This window comes from Cavia porcellus, unplaced genomic scaffold (assembly GCF_034190915.1).
Source record: "Cavia porcellus strain 051 isolate PalLab524CR breed Dunkin Hartley unplaced genomic scaffold, mCavPor4.1 scaffold_15, whole genome shotgun sequence".
NCBI classification, from domain to species: domain Eukaryota; kingdom Metazoa; phylum Chordata; class Mammalia; order Rodentia; family Caviidae; genus Cavia; species Cavia porcellus.
In genome coordinates this window covers 66,988,635-67,009,848 of record NW_026947498.1, presented here as the reverse complement: position 1 = coordinate 67,009,848, position 21,214 = coordinate 66,988,635, and the positions used below count along the sequence as shown (strand labels likewise).

Here is a 21,214-nt window from a genome sequence, read left to right as displayed (position 1 = left end):
GGAGACAGCTTCAGGAATTTACATTAGTTCTTCCTACTATGCCTCTAATTACAATGTCAGGAAACCAATGTGAATATTGTTAGCTACTAAGCATATATTTCTAACATATACACTTAGGAAAAATATGTGTGTCTGTATATCCGATGATCAACTGTCACTTTGTTCTTAGGATAAAACTCTATAACACCTGGTCATTTAGTTCCATATACTTTGCATCTAATTGCTTTTTGTATCTCCTAGTATCAATGTCTGCACTAACATGATGGCAAATTGACTTGGCATAGGGCCGAGGGTAACAAATAGCTACTCCTGCAAATGACAACAGAGGTTCTTGTAATTACTATCTGTACTTATGGGGTATTTCAGAATTCTTAGGAAACATCTAGCTTCTCTTTTAGTGAATGGACTTTGCATCTGTGAAGTGACTTATCTGGAAATCCGCAGGGATACTGTGCTTTTTTCCATTTTGGTGGTAAATATCAAAAACTGAAATTCTTGATATTTTCTTCTTAAGCAAATCAAAAAATATCTCAGTAAGTTGCTCACTAAACTGTACTCCTAGAAACATCACAATATATTAGCTATTACTAAGGATTTCTACATTGCCATTTGCTGTTTGATACCGTAATTTATGTCCATAGTGCCATATGGTTAAATATTGCCACCTGGCCTCTACGAATCCATATTTAATCCTCATAGATATTATGGAGACTGGCTCTCTGCCATTATCATCTACTGTTAACAAAGGCCTAAAAAGGACAGTTGCTGCGAAGCTTCTCCAGTATGTTCATAGCTGCCTTTCTAGCATATTATTCATCAGGTTAAGTAGAGGCAGTGTACTTAGAGGCACAAAAGGGTACAAAATTAGGAGATGAGGTACCAGGGCAATTGATATACATTCATTTTAACATTTCATCTCCTAGAATTTTCAGTGTCTTTTTTTTAATGCTATCTCAAAAGTCTTAATGCTTTAATGCTATCTCAAAAGATATCTCTATTAATTATGTGCCTTTATTGAGTCCAGACTCTAAAGAATCATTCTTACAAACCAGATTTAATGTCTTTACCAAAACATTAAACCCCAAATATTTAGGTGAGTTCCCTATGTAAAGAAAGTTTTCCTGCTCTTCCAGTGTCATGGCGTCAATTGCAGCTGAGTTAGTTAGAAATACAGGCAACTGACTTCCGGGAGAACATGGCGGACAGATAGCAGCAGCTACCAAGGCTCTCTGAGAGACCCAGGAATGGTGCGGAGTGAGGAATCCTAAGCAAGAGGAGATATACCCTGCTGACCCAAGAACGAACTGAGCTGAGAGAAACCAACTGGGATTGCAATCCTGGTGCTATAGCCGTAACAGATAAAGCCTCAGCATGGAACCTGGTGCCTGCGCCATTGGAAGCCGCGATTTGGGTTTCCTGCCGCCACTGCTGCGTCTGAATCGGCTTGGCAGGGAGAGAGACGCGCAAAAGCTCTGAGAACGGGAATCAGTGAATGGAGTTGAGAGCAGGACGGACGGGGAGCCGTGCATCCACCTCCGGTGAGTGACGGAAACTGGGACTCTCCCACGGTCTAGGAGGCTCCACCAGAGGACATTCTGGGACCAGGCAACTTGCCAGAACAGGGAGCTGTAGTGACCTCAGTCATATATCCCCCTCTCAAGTGGGATTGGTGAGCAGTGCCTTGCCTACGTGACGCTGCTGGCTGAGAGCCAGCAGGCTAGCACAACCCATGTCCAGTGCTTGGAGGTACACCCTAGCGGTGAAGCCTTTAGTAGGTTGACCTAGAGGGGCAGGCACCGATAGGCTGCCCGGTCCATAACTCCCTGGGGTGCTGCGGTGGGCGGGAACACCTAGCCGGTGCAATTCAGACAGACTGTGGCCAACACGGAAGGAAGCTGGGCCTCCTATATATGCTTGTATTTAAGGAACAAAGACTATGGGAAGAAGGAGCAACAAGAAAGGCTTCTCGGCTGCCAAACCTGAGAAACAGGCACTAGCAGACACAGCACCAATAGACATAAAGCGCTATCTCCAGAGCCTCATAGACGAGTTCAGAAATGAAGTTATTAATAACCTGAAGCAAGACATAAGCAGAATAGTTAGAGAAATGCTAAGCACTACCCAAGAAAAAACAGATGATGGAATGGACGAACAGAAAAAAAGGGCAGAATTGTTTGATGGAGAAAATAGAGAAAACATAGAATATGTGAATCAGATTCAAAGAGATTACCAGTAAACTGAAAACTCTATCGAAAACTGGTGTAACAGCTTGAAAGAAACTAAGGGATAGACTATCTGAACTGGAGGGCAGATTTGTAATATGGGAGCATGAAATGAAAAGCTTCTTAAAAATAACAAAGAAACAAACAGCAATAATACAAAGGCTAGAAGATGATAAGAGGATCTATAACTTAAGAATAAAGAACATAAAAGAAGAGGTAGGGGCACAAACAAATGAACTACAAAAGCTACTCGCAGAAATAATCCAGGAGAATTTTCCTAATTTAGCAAAAGGTAAAGATACTCAGATGTATGAAGCATACAGGACCCCAGCCACCTACAACCCAAACAGAGCTAGACCCAGGCATATAATAATCAAAATATCAGAAATCCAATATAAGAACAGAATATTAAAAGCTGTCAGAGACAAGAAACAGACCACTTACAAGGGAACACCCATCAGAATTACAGCAGACTTCTCGGCACAAAAGAGCGTGGGAGGAAATAATTCAAGCTTTGAAAGATAAATAACCTCCAGCCAAGATTGATATATCCTGCACAACTATCCCTGGAAATTGATGGAAAAACAAGGTGCTTCCAGGATAAAGAGGAACTAGGGGAATATGCAATCACCAATTCAACTCTACAGAGAATACTGCAAGATATTTAAAAAAGAAAAACACGAAGAATCCAGAAATAGTGGCAGAGAGGCCACAATAAATGGAGCAGAAAACAAAATGAAGAAGACAAACTGACAACTAATGACAGGAAAAGAGCACAACAGAAATGAGGCAGAGAAGATTGGATGATAGGAACAGCTATTTTGGAGTAAACAACATCATAATAGGTAATGCTGATTTAGTATCATCTTGTTTTGAAGTCCCACCAAGCTTTTGTTCTTCTGTTTCCATAGGTCTTAACATGTTGTATCTTACTGCATTTTATTATATGTGATAGTATAAACAAAAACTTTATAGATAAGGAGATTATACAGAAACCACTGTTCATTTTCTGTTAGTTGATTTTAAATACCCTGTAATACTGTCATTCTCTTGAATGGTTTTACATTGTTTTGATATATTTGATTCTACTGTATACGAAGTTATACTCAAAGATTTCAAGGAAAGAGACAATATGGTAACTAGTTTTATGTCGGCATTATCTTGTGGTGAAACACTATTTTGCTTAAATGGTTATGTTTTGATCTGTGCTGTTTTGTTGTTACGCCCTCTTTTATCTCAATCTCCATTTTATTATTTACTTTTTTATTTTTATCCTTTTAATTAAGGGAAAAATAAATTTTAAAAAGCAGGATATATTATAGTAACCCACTTTGATTTTCTATTAACTTGATTTGAAGCCCTGTATTGCTCTCACCATCTTGTTTTGACTGATGTTCCTCTGTTCTGTTTTGCTTGATAGTACCAGGTTCGAAAGTTTAGGCAACACAGCTGTGAAGATAGTGGGATTCATTATGATGCCCATTCTGGTTGACTATTATCTACTTTTGAAGACCTGTAATGTCTCCAATGTTTTGGTTTTGTTGGTTTCGTTCTTTACTGTTTTGTTCAATTTTATTATAACTGATGATATAGACAATTCTATTTGAGATAGTGGGAGGCATTATGGTAACCATTGTTGATCAGCTTGTATTATGTTTTTACATTATCTATTATGTCCCCCTTTTGATTTGACCGACTCTGTTCTGTTATGTCACATTTGGTTTTACTTTCTTCCAAAGAAGTAATAAGAACTGTGGGAGTAATAAAACCCAAAAAGTGTAATAGTCATTGTACAAGAGAGGAAAAGAAAGTGCTCTAAACGATATAACTGCATGTATATTTAAGTGTATAAGATAGACAATGATATTACTGAGTTTTGTTGAATCATTGAACAGAACTGTTTGCAGTCTCACTGTTGGAATGGCCACTTTATATGCTTTAATTTTGTAACTTGAACAAATATTTCTAAGATGACAATATGTAATCCATTAACTAGTGATTTCCTACTGTTTATTTTTTTTCTGAAATTCTATATAACTTGTACCCTTTTTCTGCTTTTTTTTTCTTTTTCTCCTTAAATAAAATTAAAAAAAAAAAAAACCTTTTCCCTACACAATCCTTTTTGTCATCCCAGGTGCATACCCTCAAGAAATGACAGTATTAAAAGGTCTTCACTTCCTTTGGTAAATGTTCTGTTTCTTTTATATGTGTCCATCTCTATGCCTAGGATGTGCTGAAATATATTTCTGATTCTGAGTATAGGCTAGAATGATACTGAAGTAGTTTTGTGAATATATACATCATACAATTCATCTATCTCAAGGGAGGTCATTATACAGTCTCCCCAAAATAAGAAACTCATCTCACCCTGAAATATGAATGTGGCACAAATGCTAGCCTTGAGGGTTCAGGAACCTTGCAGAAGGATCAGGAGGGGGATTATAATTATCAGGCTTATCTATAGACATTTACCCAGTCTGTGTACAGTGTGTGGCTAGTGTCCTCAAAAAAGACATGCCTATCTAGAACTTCAGAATGTGTTTTTCCTTATTTGAAATTAGTGTTTGTGCAGATAAAATTAAGAAACTTGAGATTAAATCATCCTGGATTTATTAAGCTTATTTAAGTCTAATGACTACTGTTCTTCTATGAAGAAGAAAGGACACGGAGAAGATATAAAAGTGGAGACTGAAGTCAAAGTGTACCAAGACATATAATATCTGAGTTGAAAGAGGCAAGGGAAGATTGTCCCTTAGATTCTTCAGAGGGAGCATGGTCTAAACAACAACTTGATTTCACACTTCTGGTTTCCAGAATTATGAAATTAATTTTTTGTTGTTTTAAGTCACCCAGTTTCTAGGAATTTGTTATGGCACCCTAAAAAATATACCAGATATTATGGTCATATTCTTCATTAGGGCTCTGACTGTAACAATGATGCCTATAAAAGCCTATGTGTTTGGACTCTATAAACAGATACTGGACCTAGAGCTAAAGGAAATAATAGTTACTTTAGAGCTATCTCACAGGGCTTTAGGGTGAGATAAATCAGTAATTAACTTCTAGTATGACTTCAACAGAATAAAGAACTTCTAACAATGCCAACAGTCTAATCCTCAGAATATTCAAATATAATCCAAGTGGGCTATGGGTGTAGAGTGTGTGCTTATTATAAAAACAGCTCTAGATTTGATTTTTAGCACCATACATACAAAAATTTCTTTATATGACAAAGATATTTCAAATATATTTAAGGATTGGAGGTTGATGTCTTTACATTAGGATTATCCTGGCTTACCCAAGTGGATAAAAACTAATCACCTGAGTCCTTCAGAGTGGAGAATGCTTCCCACATGTTGTCAGACAGGATGCAGTAATGGACAGAAAATCAGAAAGAAGCTACACTGTTGGCTTTCAAGCTGGAGAAAGGGAGCTATAACCCAAGGAAATGTGTGCAGATTCTGAAAAGGCAAGAAATCAGATTCTTTTCTGGAGTACCTAAAGAAATACTAAATTCCCAATACCTTGTGATTATAGTCCAGTGAGACCTGTGTTGAACTTCTGGCCTACAAAATTATAATGTAAAAAATTACTGTTTTCAGCAATGACATTGTAATCATTTATATCAGTAATAAAAAATGCAAATACCATCCAATGAATCTATTTTTGTCATCATCATTATGCTTATCATTGCCCCTTATAAATTAAATAATCACAAGTATCTGATCACTCATTATCTTAATCTTTCCAGCAGCCCGTATCCCAATTAATTACCAAGAGAAGGTCCAAGTAACTATTATGTGACTGTGTGGCAGAGTTTAATGCCTATCCATGTGGCACCTTCAACAGATTCTTTGATTTTAGAAACCAGACAATCCAATGCAAAATCCCATGCTGAGGGTCTACCATCTGGAAGAGGAGTCAGCAAATGTTTTATGTAAAGGGGAAGATAGCAAATAATTTAGGCTTTGCAGGCCATATGGTCCCTATCACAAATGCTTTGCTTTGCTTTGATATGAGGAAAGCAGCTCCAGACAATGTGTTAATAACAAAACATGGTTGTACTCCAAATAAAACATTTTATAAGAGGCAGCAGGCCAGATTTGGCTCATGGGCTATAGTCTAAACCTTGATCTAGAACAACTATGATAACTATTATGAACCTGATTCTATACGAAAAAATCTCATGGAAAAATTTAAGTGTGAATGTTTCATGAAAAAGTGTAATGTCAGGGAATAATAATACAGAAAGGTAACAGGAAAGGGAAAGCGAAATAAAACAAAAGAAGTAAAAGTAAGGTGATTCATTATTCCACTAACCACTATTTTATGTGGAGAAGCAGAGAGATATTCCAGTCACTTAGCAATTGTTTCATTGATATGAACTTGTAGCAGTTCATTGATATGAGCTTCTAATAGTTTATGTCAAACAAGCAAGGAAGCAAACAAACAAACAAGTAGCCCAGAATAAGGACATCCATCACACAGTCAAAAGGGAGAAGAGAAGGAAAGCAGGAAAAATTTCCTCTATCTTGTTAGGGAAGCCAGATCGAAGGGCCTATTTATGGCACATCTTTTGAATTCTTAATTAATGAGAGGATCCAGAGACTCTAGGCATAGCCAACTTCGGGAAGCAGTACTGTATGAATTTAACTCTGCTTGAAATTAACAAAGCTCAGGTGAAGGAACAGTCAAGCTTTAGGAGACAAACAAAGCTTAGAATCTGAGAGATGAAATCATTACTATGCTCAATATAGGTACCATTCGCAAGTACTTTTTTTGTTTGACAGACTAATTGCATTTTCTTTGTAAATTATATCTTGCGGGTATAAAATGTTCTGTCTTCTGATTTTACAATCTATTTTGCTTGTTGGGTAGGAATTTTAGCTGCAATACTTTAATTTTTCTTTCACTTAACCAGCAAACCTCAAGGGAAACTTTCTCTTCCAAATTGAATAATCCCAGAAGTACATAGTTATTTAAAATTTAATCTATTAACATATTTCAACAAACTTAACAAGTCAGGTAATAATTATCTAAATGATAAACATAAAATATAGATAATGAAATTCATCAAGATTCACAGTTTAAAATTCTTAGAATTCTGTAAATAGGTGGAAATTTTTTAATTTCAAAAAAGCAACCGGCCAAAGGCCTATAGCAATATCTTACTTATTGTTAAAATCTTAAAAAAATTTCCTCTGAGACTGAAAGCAACGGTAAGGCCATTATATTCAACATTACAGAGTAACAGCCAAGAAAACACTTAAAATATACTATATATATATATATATATGTATAAATATTGGGAAGACATCAAATTTATCTACATTTGTTGTGCTTTAATATACAACTATGCCAGAAAATCTAAGGACAGCTAGCTATTAAAAACAAAACATTCAATAATGTAGGTAAATTTAAAAACTTAACATTACTTCATTCACTGACAAAGTGATTTAAGGTTATATGTTAATAAGTAGTACAGCCTCAACTCACATAGTTTTCTGAGGCCAGTATTCATTTATTTTGCATTTCTTTAATTGAAATTATATGACTCCCACATATTACACTCATTCCTAAAAATACGAACAGCACAAGGAAAATCAGTAATTTTTACTATTTTTCCCAATCCTAATTTCCAGTGTTCTTCCTTGATTTGCATATATTTTTTCAGGCTTTTTACAGGCTTTTAACAATGGTTCTATGTCTTCCTGCTTCACAACTTTTCCTTCAAAAATATATCTGAAGAAACTTTCCTTTGTATATCAGCATTCATTTGTTCAATTTTCTACCGATAGACATTTAGACCATTTGAAATATCTCACGCTAGTATCACATAAAAACATTTGAAATTGATTTACTAGATTGTAATGATTTTTAAAATACATGTTTTAAATGTAGATAATTTTAAATTTCTCATATTGGTATATAAACATATATCTAGATGTCTATGCAACAGTGGTTTCTTTCATTACTGAGTATTGCTAGCTTTATATAAATTTTTAGTATTTTGCAAGTATGATGGGGGAAATTGGTATATTGGTAATTAGTTGGGAGGCTATTTCCTCCTCACTCTCAGACACTGATCTTTAGGGATAAGAAAACCATGTTTTCAAACTCTAAAAATACTTTTTCTAGTACTAATGTTCACATATCTAAATATATTTCTGTTGCCTTTTTGTAATTTATTAAATAACATCTATTGATGTATTATTACCAAAGGTTTGTTGTATTTTCTTAATATTCATTATTTACCTGTTATTTGTAGCAAATATTGTCTTTTATGGTCATCTTGTTATGCTATTATACTCCTTACCGGTTGTAGGTTTTATGTCTTGCCTGTGTCCCTACTCTAAAGGAACAAACTATATTCTGTAAGTTTCTTCAAATGCTTTCTAAGATGTGGTTTCAATGTTTATGTGTTTTACATATTTTCTAATATGACATTTATTACTGAGAAAGGTTTAAAGTGGAGATCTTGCTATTTTTTTAAGTGGACAGTGAACTTTCCAATACCATTTATAAAATAAGTAAACTATGTCCTAAAATATCTTCTCTAAAATGTATAAAATTTCTCCTGAACTATTTGAGGAATATGTATTTAGATGACTGGTATTCTTGTATACTTATGAAATAATACTACACAGCATTTCGTCTTAAACAATGTCTTGGCTATTTTTAAAATTTTTCTTTCTGTAATCAATTTCAAAATCAGCTTCTGAATTCTTAATAAATCAATTCTGATGGCACCTGATTGGAATTACACCAAATTTACAGATCAGTTTGAGGGAATGCAATGTTGTTCCATCATGTACACTTGCCATTCTGGTTTAATTTTTATTAGGTTATTTCAGTTTTTTTTTTTCTCTTTTCTTCTCTTTTCTTTCTTACTTTTCTTTCTCTCTCTCTCTCTTCTTTCTTTCTTTCTTTCTTTCTTTCTTTCTTTCTTTCTTTCTTTCTCTTTTTCTAACACAGTCTCACAATGAACAGTTCACGCTGGCCTGACACTCGCAACAATTCTCGTGCCTCAACCTTTGAATTGTTGGGATTACAGGTGTACAGCACAATGACTAGATAGCTCAGTTTCTATCCTTTCCCGATAAAGAACGAAACCCCTGATAAATAACTTACTGATATTTTCTAAAGTCTTTATCAAAAATTAGATACTTGAAGAAACTTATTTATGACAGCAAATTTTTATTTCTATCAATACAAATTTTCAGTATATAATCATTACATGTGCATAGCATATTGTAGTAGTGATTCCTTAGATCACTTCATGTTACCAATTTTATTTCCTCATCATCAAAGGCCAATTATCAAGTAATCAAAAGTAATAAGGATTCTCTGTATTCTGTTAACATTTTATATATTAGTAACATTTATGATATCAAGATTGGCTGATTTATGTTATTTAAAATTGGTTATTTATCACTATCAAAACTAAACAACAAAGACAAATGTTTATGATATTGACATAAAGTTCAAGCATTAAATATTAGACAATAAACATTGTTCTACATATTAACTTCCTCTAGCTTCAAATTAAGTATCAAATTTAGCACCAAATGATACTGAAGACTTAGTGAGGGACCTTTACGAGCATGAGTAATTCATCCACTCATTCATTTTCTCACTCCATACATTCAAATTTAATTGTAACACTGAATGTTTTGAAAGGACAAGAGGAAGGAGAAAGAAGAGGAAGATAGGGAGGAGAATACATTTTTATCAAGAATGAGTAAAATAAAAGCACGTATAATGATGTTATAATACTTACTTTCCCTTCATCTCTTGGACTATCACTTAAATGTACAACTGGACCTGGATGAGTTTTGGTGGACCTGTTAAATTAATTCAAAGCATTAATTAAAAACTAAACATTAACTTGTTATAGAGACTGAAGTAAAGAAATTCAGGAGTTAAGCTCAAATTTGTACAAATTTTGGTTTTATTTATGCACTACTTTGCTTTCCTCTATTAACTCTAAATAAGATGCAATTTTCTAAAAAAAATCAGATTTAAGAACAAATTTCTGCATAAAAATCAGATTTGTCATTATTTGTTGTGTATATGAACATCTGAAAATTTGAAATTGACTTAAATTATAACCATAAAATTGGTGCAGTGAACTTGTTTCAACCAAATTTGAAAGTACATACCTGATTTAATTTGCTTATGACAATGAAATCTCTGATTTTACTCCTAAACAAAAGTACAGTGGGACCTTTAATTTAAAAAGAAGTTCATTCTAGTGATTGCCATCTTCCAGAAAACTGATAAGCTGGGGAACCCTAATTCATTAGCTATACTCCATATATTCTGTGGTTATCCCATGTAATGAACAACATAATTGTAAGAAGAACAATGTATTCTTAAAGGGACCCTGTGGATCTGATCTTATTCTACTCTGATATCTGGCATATATTTTTCATAATACCTAGTTTAACTTATTCATGTGTCTATATTATGGTTAATTATGAAATAACCTGATATGATCAGAGATTTATTGTGCTCAGTTTCTCCTAGCCTTTTAAAATAAAAGTAATCGTGCCAGGTTAAATTCACCTCGTGTTCACTTTCTTTGTGGTTAGTTTGCTTGTTTGTTTTTCAGACAGGATCTTGCTATGAACTTCTAGCCTTAAACTCATTTATATAACCCCAGCTGGCCTGTAATTTATGGTAATCCCGTGCTTCAGCCTCCAAAGTGCTGGGCTTACAGGCATGTGCTACCACACCTGACTAGTTTATTTTGATGCACACATTGTCTAGTTTTAGTTTATTTTTAAACACACATGAAAATCATGAAAGATTCAGCACAAAGCAATGAAGAATATTTAAATCTTTAAAAACTTAGAATTAGATAAAAGTGAAAATTTAAGTAATTTTAGGCTCCCCAATACTAAATTCTCAGAAAAAATAAATACAGATTAGATATTAATAGTGGATTTATTCTAAATTTTCTCATCTAAAAACAAAGTATTAGCCTCCATTCAGTAAGCGTGATCTTACTGAATAACTGTGCAGATTAGAAATTATATTCATATAATACCTAATATAATGGCAAAACATTAACCCATTTATTAATAGTATGTTTTATGATTTTTCTGACAATCATTGGAAATTTATTATTTTGCATTCTACAATATAGTCTGGAAAGAAAAAAAACAGGTTTCATACTAGTATTTTGCAGTTTTTTCTACAGTGGTATGTAAAATACCATTTATACATATAGTTTCCATAAAGATATAACTACTTCTAATAAAGTATAATGTTTACGTTACCACTTACTAGCTAACAATAGTGAATAAGCAAAAGCACAAAACAAAAGAAAAACCTCTTGTCTAGGGTTTGACTGCACTGCTTTTACCAAAGTGTATTCCATTTTCAACTAGTGGAGATATAAGACATTCCACAGAAAGAGTGACTCATTTCCTTAAAGTTTGGGAAACTCTAAATTAAATAAGGTTAAATATTTTTTCCTACAAAACTTTTTAGAACGAGTAATATGCAAATACTTGTCCCAAATCTTCAATATTTTCCAACCTTGTTGATCCACTGAAATCTTTTTTCATTTACCATAAGGGAATCACTAAAATATTTTTTTAGGGAATGAAACTATATGCAAGATTCTTCTAGTTGGTTATAAAACCAACTAATTCAGCAGAATAATGTAGGATTATATTTGTTTATCAGAATAAATTTCTGTTATTTATAATGAATTTTTAAAAATATAAAATAATGGATCATGAAATTTCAAAAAATTATTTTAGATAGAAAAATCAATGACAATAAATTCATATAACAACACCTAAACAATGCTCAGTAATTCTTCTGCACATCACAATTCATTTCTCTTTCTCCCATTCATCATGGCTTAAGCATGTATGAAAATCATGATTCTGCCCAAAATAATAAAGAACATCTGAATCTTAAATTGATTTGTTGGTCTTTTCATATTGTCCTATCCTAAATGTTAATACTGCATGGTATCATGTCCTAAACTGCCATGTATTTCTATGTAATATATGGTCATGAATTTAAAAATCCATGGTAGTCACTGAGTTAAAAAGAATAAGAACTGTGACAAACTAGATGGCACATTGCCCACCTACGAAACCCAAATTGTTTCACAGATCCCTGCAAGAATACTACAGTAGGATAATTTCATCACGAATTCTTTCACTGAAAACTGGAAATCTAATTTTTTTGGCGGCAGGGTACCAGACACTGAACTCAGAACACTGTGCTTGCCAGGTAGGCGCTGTGCTGCTCAGCTATATCCCTCTTCTCATTTTTAATTACCATTTGAATGTAATGAACATTTACAGTTCAACACACCTAAAATTGAACACTGCTTTACTTCAAAACTTAAACCTTCGGCTCTCTTTCAGTAACAGGCACTATTATACAGTTCTTCAAGACAAATACCTCTATACCATCCTTGAATTTTCTCTTTATATTTGTTCCACTTTTTCCTCTATTTTTAAAATAAAACAGCTTAACTCTTACCCACAAAGTATTATAATTTTTACCCAGAGTATAATTTTTTACTCTCTCTCCAATCATTTCTCCATTCCTGAATAGAATATTTTTAAAATTTAAATTTAATCAAATCACATCTGTCTAAAACCATTTAAAGTCTAGCTTCCTATTGACTTTAAAGTTCAAACTGCTCAAAGTGGCTTATAAGACCATTTATATATATGCCCTGATTACAGCCCCAGATATACCTCTTGTCATCTTCTCCTCCAGCCATTCAAACCAACCAAAACTCAAACATTTCTAGTCATGGAACATAAAATTCTCACCATCTATCCTCTGAACATTTTGGGGTTTTTTCCTGGAAAATTGTCATCTTTGTCCTGATTCTTCACTTGTGTATCTGAAAACTCATCCTTCAGCTCTCAGCATAGATATAATTCCTTTCACAGAGACTTCTCTGAGGTTTATATCAGATGATTTTCTTATGGAATTGCCAAAATATATTTCCCATAATAATTATCTTTCTATTTAATCTTTTTTCTTCAAATAGCAATGTTTGATTAAAAGCAAACGTAACTCTAAGAATTCCAAGATGTCACGATAAAATTTAATCATATGTAGAAAAAAGGTTACATTTTTAGAAATACTATATGTACTCCACCAGAAATAATTACTTCTGTGCTATCTCCTATATCTTCTCATAGAAATATTTTTAATGATACTTTAGTACTGCCATTCTATGATATCCTTAGTCATCACTCTTTCAATGCAAAATATTTCAGGCTCCAAATAACCTATATAAAATTTTAGAAACATGAAAATAAAGACTGAGTGAAAAGCAGCCAAATGAGTACTTAAAATAGGAATAATCAAATATCTTTCAAAGACAATCCTTTCATTTTGCATACCCAGAAAATAGGTTTTAGAATTCATGGATTAAAATTATATTTATAAAATGCGTATTGAAGCATATTTTATTACTGTCCCATACACTTAATACATATTAACAGAAAGTGGAATGTAATTTCTAATGTATTGCAAGAGGTAGAAGGCAATTAAAAGGCAATTTTGGGAGACTGAAAGTTGACATTCACAATCTATCATGGAGGAATTAAAATTCCAATGAACACACTTTAGGAAATTTGGACAAAATAAACCATTAATAATTTCTTAAAAGATATTCCAAAGGCATTGCCAGAGGCTTGAATTCTTATAAAATACAGAATGTATAAACAAAATGATGGACACTCTTCTAATACTGGATCATACTCCAAAAGTCGAAATGCCTTATTTTACTAGTTTAATTTCTCCACTTTTACCCTTCTTTAAAAATGTGTATTTTAAGCTTTTCATTAGTCATGTATTCATAAAGTGTAGACTGCATAAATAATGTATGCGACTTGTTCATTAAAGTTTGAATGATGAAAAAGATGTGCAGAAAAATACAAACTCATTGCAGGAGTAATTAAATAATATGCTTGAAACAAACTTTTAAGAATTTTTACTAGTGCATGTTTATAGTATGTAATATTTACATTGTTAGAGAGAATTGGCAGATGTACATAACACATATTTTAATTCCTTTTTTTCTATCCTCTTTTCCCTTCCATTCCTACCCCTTTATTCACATCCTGATTCCCTTCCTTGGGGTTTTCTTTTAATTTGTTTGTAACACTTGATGTTTTTACACTCCTTATGTGGAGTTAATATATGTACATAACACATCTTAATTCTTTTTCTTTGCCTGTTCCTACCCTTCTTTTCTCTCTCCTTCAAAAATACAAATAAGGAGTAAAGTAAAAGGCATGTAACAGGAAGTATGTGGGTGGATCCTTCTCAAAGACACTCAATTATTTTAGCAACATTCAAGCTAACAAAAATAATATATCTTTACATCTGTACTAATACTAAAATTGTTTAGACATTCTATAATTTGTTCTGTCAAGCTTACCTTATTTTTTTTTTTTTTTTGGTGCTTATACTGCTGAGCTAAATCCCCTTCCCCTAGCTTATCTAATTCTGTATGTTTTTGTCAACATCCTAAAATAGTGTGTACTATACAAAAACAATTATATCCAGTACTACTCATGGCTTTTTTAGAGCTAAAACTATAGGGAGAAAGATTCTTCCAAATAGGTAAAATAATAACTTCTTGGAAAATACAGTTATCTACAGAATAAATATTTTTAAAAATATATATATAGAATGTAGGACATTACAACAAATAAGAGTAAAATGGCTCATATCCATTAGCTTGACAACAAAAATGAAAGCTGTAAGTCAATAGTTGTAATTATCAGAGTAATACCTCAATAATGTCATCAGTCGTTTAGTAGTCACTGTAAAAGAAAAAGCCAAATATAAAAAAAAAACAAAATTTTGCCCTATAGCAATTTTTAATGTAATGAGGGAAGAAAATTGTTCATTAATAAAAAAACCCATTAGGATTTAATAAAAAATGCTATTGTAACAAGAGTACAACTAACAACAACCACACAATGTACATGTGCATTGAAACACTGAGATTAAGGAATGTACTAGACATTTATTATAAAGACTAGAGTGAAGCCTCATGAAAATAGAATATTTTCATTGAAATTTTGAGAATTATTATTAATTCCATGAGAGAAAACATAGCTAGCCTAAAGTCTAACATAGGTTATTAAGGATACATTATATAAAAAGCATAAACATTTACTGAATATAAATAGTTTTTATGATTGACATACTGACTAAGAGAATTGCTTATATATTCACTACAACAGATGGATACCTCTCAATTTTATGAGGGTTCACATTTAAAAATCTTCACATTTTACATATGCAGAAAAAAGTATTAGTATCAAAGTCAAAATGGTAATTGCTGTGAGGCGCAAACCAAAAATGCTGCATATGTACACAATTTGAGAGAGATTAATATAGTCCATCCTTTTTCCTTTGTATCCAAACAGTATTTTAAAGGCAAGGGAAAAATAAATTATAAGCATTTAAAAATGTGCTCTGATTATGATTATTTTTTACATAAAACAATATTTTCCCTTAAAGTAGTTATACTAAGGTTGATTATAATAGTGAGATGATTTCCACACACAATTTGTAGAATGATCCTATTTTATAATTAAAATTTGTAAATAAAAGTCTTAGAGTATTTGGAAAATCTAGTATTAGTATACATACTACCACTGTATCTATTTTTAAAGGCATCTATAATTTTAGTTCAACTTTACATTAAAGTCAATTATAAATGAGCAATCAATGTATAAAATAATTGCAATTTAGTGTATTGTGTATGTTACATAACTTTGCAAAATATTTAAACCAAATAATGTGCTACCAAGTTCAAACTTACAGTTCTATTGCTTTGTTCCACATGATAACATATCCGGAAAGAATGAAAGATTCAATATTTACAATATGTGTATTTCCTCTTTCTGTTCCAACATAGAGCCATTTACTCTGGAAAGGTAGATGACAGTAAGTAATTCTGAAAGAGAAAATTACATTAAAATATCTAAGTTTTGTATCTGTTCTGAATTATATTTTCTTTACACTTCATATGTAATGACAGGTATATAAAAATAAAATTATTACACGCTCAAATAGCATTAGTGTGTAAGATAAATAACAATAGTGTTTTATTAAAACAATCATAAAAATCACTATTAATAAGTGCCTAGGATTTCCGGGAGAAGATGGTGGACAAATAACAGCAACCACGGAGGCTCTCTGAGATTACCAGCTTAGAACCCAGGAGCGGTGCCGTGTGAGGAGTCCTACGCGAGGGGAGATGTAACCTGCCGACCCAGGAATGAACTAAGCTGAGAGAAACCAACTGGAAATGCAATCCTGCTGCTATAACAGGAACAAATAAAATCTCAGTGCGGAAGCTGGAACCCGCACCTGTGGAAGCCATGATTTGAATTTCCTGCTGCCGCAGCTGCGTCTGAATTGGCACATCACGGAGAGATAAGTGCGAAAGCTGTGAGAGCTAGAATCCCCGAACCAAACAGCGTTGAGAGCGGGACTGGCAGGGAACCCTGCATTGACCTGCGGTGAATGAAATGGGGACCCTTTCATAGACTAGGAGGATCCAACAGAGGACATTCTGGGAACAAGCAGACTAGCCGGAATAGGGCCCTGCAGTGACTTTAGTCGCATATTCCCCTCTCAAGTGGGAGTGGTGGGGAGGGCTTGGCCTGGTGACGCTGCGAACTAAGATCCAGTAGGCTAGCCCAAATCAGGTCCCTGTGCCTGGTGGTGTACCCTAGCAGTGAAGCATTCAGTAGGTTGACCTGGAGGGGTGGGCCCAGCAGAGGCTGACCAGGTCTGTGTCTCCCTAGTACACTGCAGTGGGCGGGAACACCTAGCTGGCGAATTCAAACAAACTGTAACCAACAAAGAGAAAAAAAAACTGCGCCTCCTACATATGCTTGTATGGAAGGAACAAAAAGTATGGGAAAAGGGAGCAACAAGAAAGGGTCCTCAGTCCCCAATCCTGAGAACACTGATCCAGGAAAGGTAAATGAAAAAGAGAATGAAGACAGAAAACATGGAATATCAAACATGGCACCTATAGACATAAAGCGGTATCTCCAGAGCCTCATAGATGAGTACAAAAATGAAGTATGTAATGAAATGAAACAAGACATAAGTAGAATAGTTAGAGAAATGCTAAGCGCCGCCCAAGAAAAAACAGATGGTAGAATGGAAGAACAGAAAAAAAGGGGAGAATTGTTTCATGGAGAAAATAGAGAAAACATAGAATACGTGAATCAGGTTCAAAGAGATTATCAGGAAACTAAAAACTCTATTAAAAGCTGGCATAACAGCTTGACAGAAACTAAGGATAGATTATCTGAACTGGAGGGCAGATTTGTAAGGTGGGAACTTGAAATGAAAAACTTCTTAAAAATAACAAGAAAACAAACAGCAATAATACAAAGACTAGAAGATAATAAGAGGATCCATAACTTAAGATTTAAGAACGTAAAAGAAGAAGTAGGGACTCAAACAAATGAATTACAAAAGCTATTCACAGAAATAATCCAGGAGAATTTCCCTAATTTAGCAAAAGGTAAAGATACTCAGATGTATAAGGGATACAGGACCCCAGCCATCTACAACCCAAACAGAGCTACACCCAGGCATATACAAATCAAAATTCCAGAAATCCAATATAAGAACAGAATATTAAAAGCCGTCAAAGACAAGGAACAGATCACTTACAAGGGAACACCCATCAGAATTACAGCAGACTTCTCAGCACAAACCATCAAATCACGAAGAGCATGGGGGAAATAATTCAAGCTTTGAAAGATAATAACCTCCAGCCAAGATTGATATATCCTGCACAACTGTCCCTAGAAATTGATGGAAAAACAAGGTGCTTCCAGGATAAAGAGGAACTAGGGGAATTTGCAACCACCAATTCAACTCTACAGACATTACTGCAGGATATTCTAAAAAATGAAAAATACCAAGATTCCAGAAACAGTGGCATAGAGGCCACAATGAATGGAGCAGAAAGCCAAATGAAGAGGACAAACTGACAACTAATGACAGAAAAAGAGCTCAACAGAAATGAGGCAGAGAAGGTTGGATGGTAGGAACAGCCATTTTGGAGAAAACAAGACATCATAATAGGTAGTGCTGATTTAATATCCTCTTGTTTTGAAGTCCCATCAAGCTTTAGTTGTTCTGTCTCCATCAGTTTTAACATGTTGTATCTTACTAGATTTTATTATATGTGATAATATAAAAAACTTTTATAGACAAGGAGATTATACAGAAACCATTGTTCATTTTCTGTTAGTTGATTCTAAATACCCTGCAATACTGTCATTCTCTTGAACAGTTTTACATTGTCTTGATATGTTTGATGCTACAGTATATGAAGTTATACCCAAAGATTTTAAGGGAAGAGACGCTATGGTAACTACTATTATGTCGAGATTATCTTGTGGTGAAACACTATTTTGCTTAAATGGCTATGTTTTGACCTGCACTGTTTTGTTGTTATTCCCTCTTTTTTATCTCAATCTCCTTTTTATTATCTACTTTTTCATTTTTATCCTATTAATTAAGGGAAAAATAAATAAAAATAGCAGGATATATTACAGTAACCCACTTTGATTTCCTATTAACTTGATTTGAAACTCTGTATTGCTCTCACCATCTTGTTTTGACTGATTTTCCTCTATTCTGTTATGCTAGAAAGTACCAAGTTTGCAAGTATAGACAACAACTATGAAGACAGTAAGATCCATTGTGACACCCATTCTGGTTGACTATTATCTTCTTTTGAAGTCCTCTAATGTCTCCAATGTTTTGGTTTTATTGGTCTTATTCTTTACTGTTTTGTTCAATTTTATTACAATTGATGATATAGGCAATTCTTTTTAAGATAACAAGAGGCATTGTGGTAACCATTGTTGATCACCTTGTATTTTGTTTTTACATTATGTATTATGCCCATCCTTTTGATTTGACTGACTCTGTCCTGGTATGTCACATTTGGTTTTACTTTCTTCCAAAAAAAAAGTAATAAGAACTGTGGGAGCAATAAAACCCAAAATGTATAATTGTCATTATACAAAAGAAAGGAAAAAAAAGTTCTCTAAAAGATATAACTGCATATGTATTTAAGTGTATAAGATAGATAACCGTATTACTGAGTTTTGTTGGATCACTGAACAAAACTGTTAGCAGTCTCACTGTTTGAAAGTCCCCTCTATATGCTTTAATATTGTAACTTCAACAACTATTTCTAAGATGACAATATGTAATTAACTAGTGATTTCCTACTGTTTATTTTTTCTGAAATTCTGTATAACTTGTACCCTTTTTCTGTTTTTTTTCTTTTTTCTCCTTAAATAAAATTAAAAAAAAATAAGTGCCTATATAAGCATGAACTTCAAATTAAAAAAAAAAAACTTTAACTCATACATAAAAGCATAAAAGTTGAACTGAGATTATATCCCAAGGTACAGCACTTGCCTAGTACATGCGAGGCCCTAGATTCAATCCTAGAAACACACATACAACACAACATAAATGAAAGCTGTACATATTATGTGTACATATGTATAATGTACATATCAATGCATGTAGACATTGCATATGTTTAAATCAGGTTAAAATATTTATCTTCTTATTTACTTCAAAATTATTTCTAGTTTCTGGAAATGTACAGTACATTGCTGTTATCTACAGTTATTATACTATGCAACAGTGCTCCAGAGCATGTTGCTCCTAACGGTAGCTTAGTACCCATTAATTAACTTTTCTCCATTGCTACAACTTCACTCTTTCTGAGCCTGGCCTTTGTTAACCAACAATCTACTCACCTACATGCGACCAGCAATACTGTCTCTAATTTTGAAAATAGGATGGTTATGAATTTATATTTACAAAGAAGAAATTTGAGGTTGAATTTTTGTTTTTTACTTGCTTTGGGTCAACAACTAAAAACCAAGATTATAATCTATTTTTTTCCCTCCACTATTCCATCAAGTTTTTTTTTTTTCTTTCTTTTTATCGGTACCAGGGATTGAACTCACGACCACCTGCTTGCAAGGCAGGTACTTATGCCGCTGAGCTAAATCCCCAGCCCAAGTTCTGTTGTTTGTTCCGATAGGATTAACTTAAAAGTAGAAATAAGATACAAGTGAAACATAAATTTCAGAATTCACAGAGAAGTGGCAGGTAATTGAAGTGACACAGTGTTACTTCAGATACTTAGAAATAATCTAGTAATAAAAGAGAAAACTTTGTTCCAGGAGAACATGGTGGACAGATAGCAGCAGCTATGGAGGCTCTCTGAAAGACCCAGCTTAGAATTCAGGAATGGTGCGGAGTAAGGAATCATAAGCAAGAGAAGATATGCCCTGGTGACCCAAGAACAAACTGGGCTGAGAGAAACCAACTGGGAATGCAATCCTGGAGCTATAACAGGAACAGATAAAGCCTCAGTGTGGAAGTTGGAACCCGTGCCATTGGAAGCCGCGATTTGGGTTTCTCGCGCCGCTGATGCGTCTAAATCGGCTCAGCAGGGAGAGAGATGCGCAGAAGCTTGGAGAATGGGAATCGGTGAACGGAGTTGATAGAGGGACAGGTGGGGAGCCGTGCATCCACCTCCAGTGAGTGAGGGAAAACTGGGGCTCTTTCATGGTCCAGGAGACTCCAACAGAGGACATTCTGGGACCTGGCAGACTTATGGGAACAGGGCGCTGCAGTGACTTCAGTCATGTATCCCCCTCTCAAGTGGGATTGGTGAGCAATGCCTAGCCCACGTGATGCTGCTGGCTGAGACCCAGTAGGCTAGCATAGCCCAGGTCCCAGCTCCTGAAGGTGACCTTGGAGGAGCCGGCCCGCATAGGTTGCCTGGTCTGCAACTTCCTGGTGTGCTGCAGTGGGCGGAAACAACTAGCTGGGGCAATTCAATCAGACTGTGGGTGACAGGGAAGGAAGCTGGGCCTCCTATATATGCTTGCATATATAAGGAACAA

The 21,214-nt window shown here is 34.1% G+C and overlaps 1 protein-coding gene across 7 annotated transcripts in view; it reads right to left on the bottom strand.

The window, feature by feature from the left end:
- Positions 1 to 21,214, bottom strand: part of Stxbp5l (syntaxin binding protein 5L) — a 375,791-nt gene that overhangs the window by 226,051 nt on the left and 128,526 nt on the right. For all 7 annotated transcript variants that reach the window (XM_063225050.1, XM_063225052.1, XM_063225055.1 and 4 more), the window contains exons 6-7: positions 16,057 to 16,191; positions 10,003 to 10,066 (exon numbers count right to left, since the gene is read on the bottom strand). In XM_063225050.1, coding sequence (XP_063081120.1) covers positions 10,003 to 10,066; positions 16,057 to 16,191 — 199 coding nt within the window. The remainder of the gene's footprint in view (positions 1 to 10,002; positions 10,067 to 16,056; positions 16,192 to 21,214) is intronic.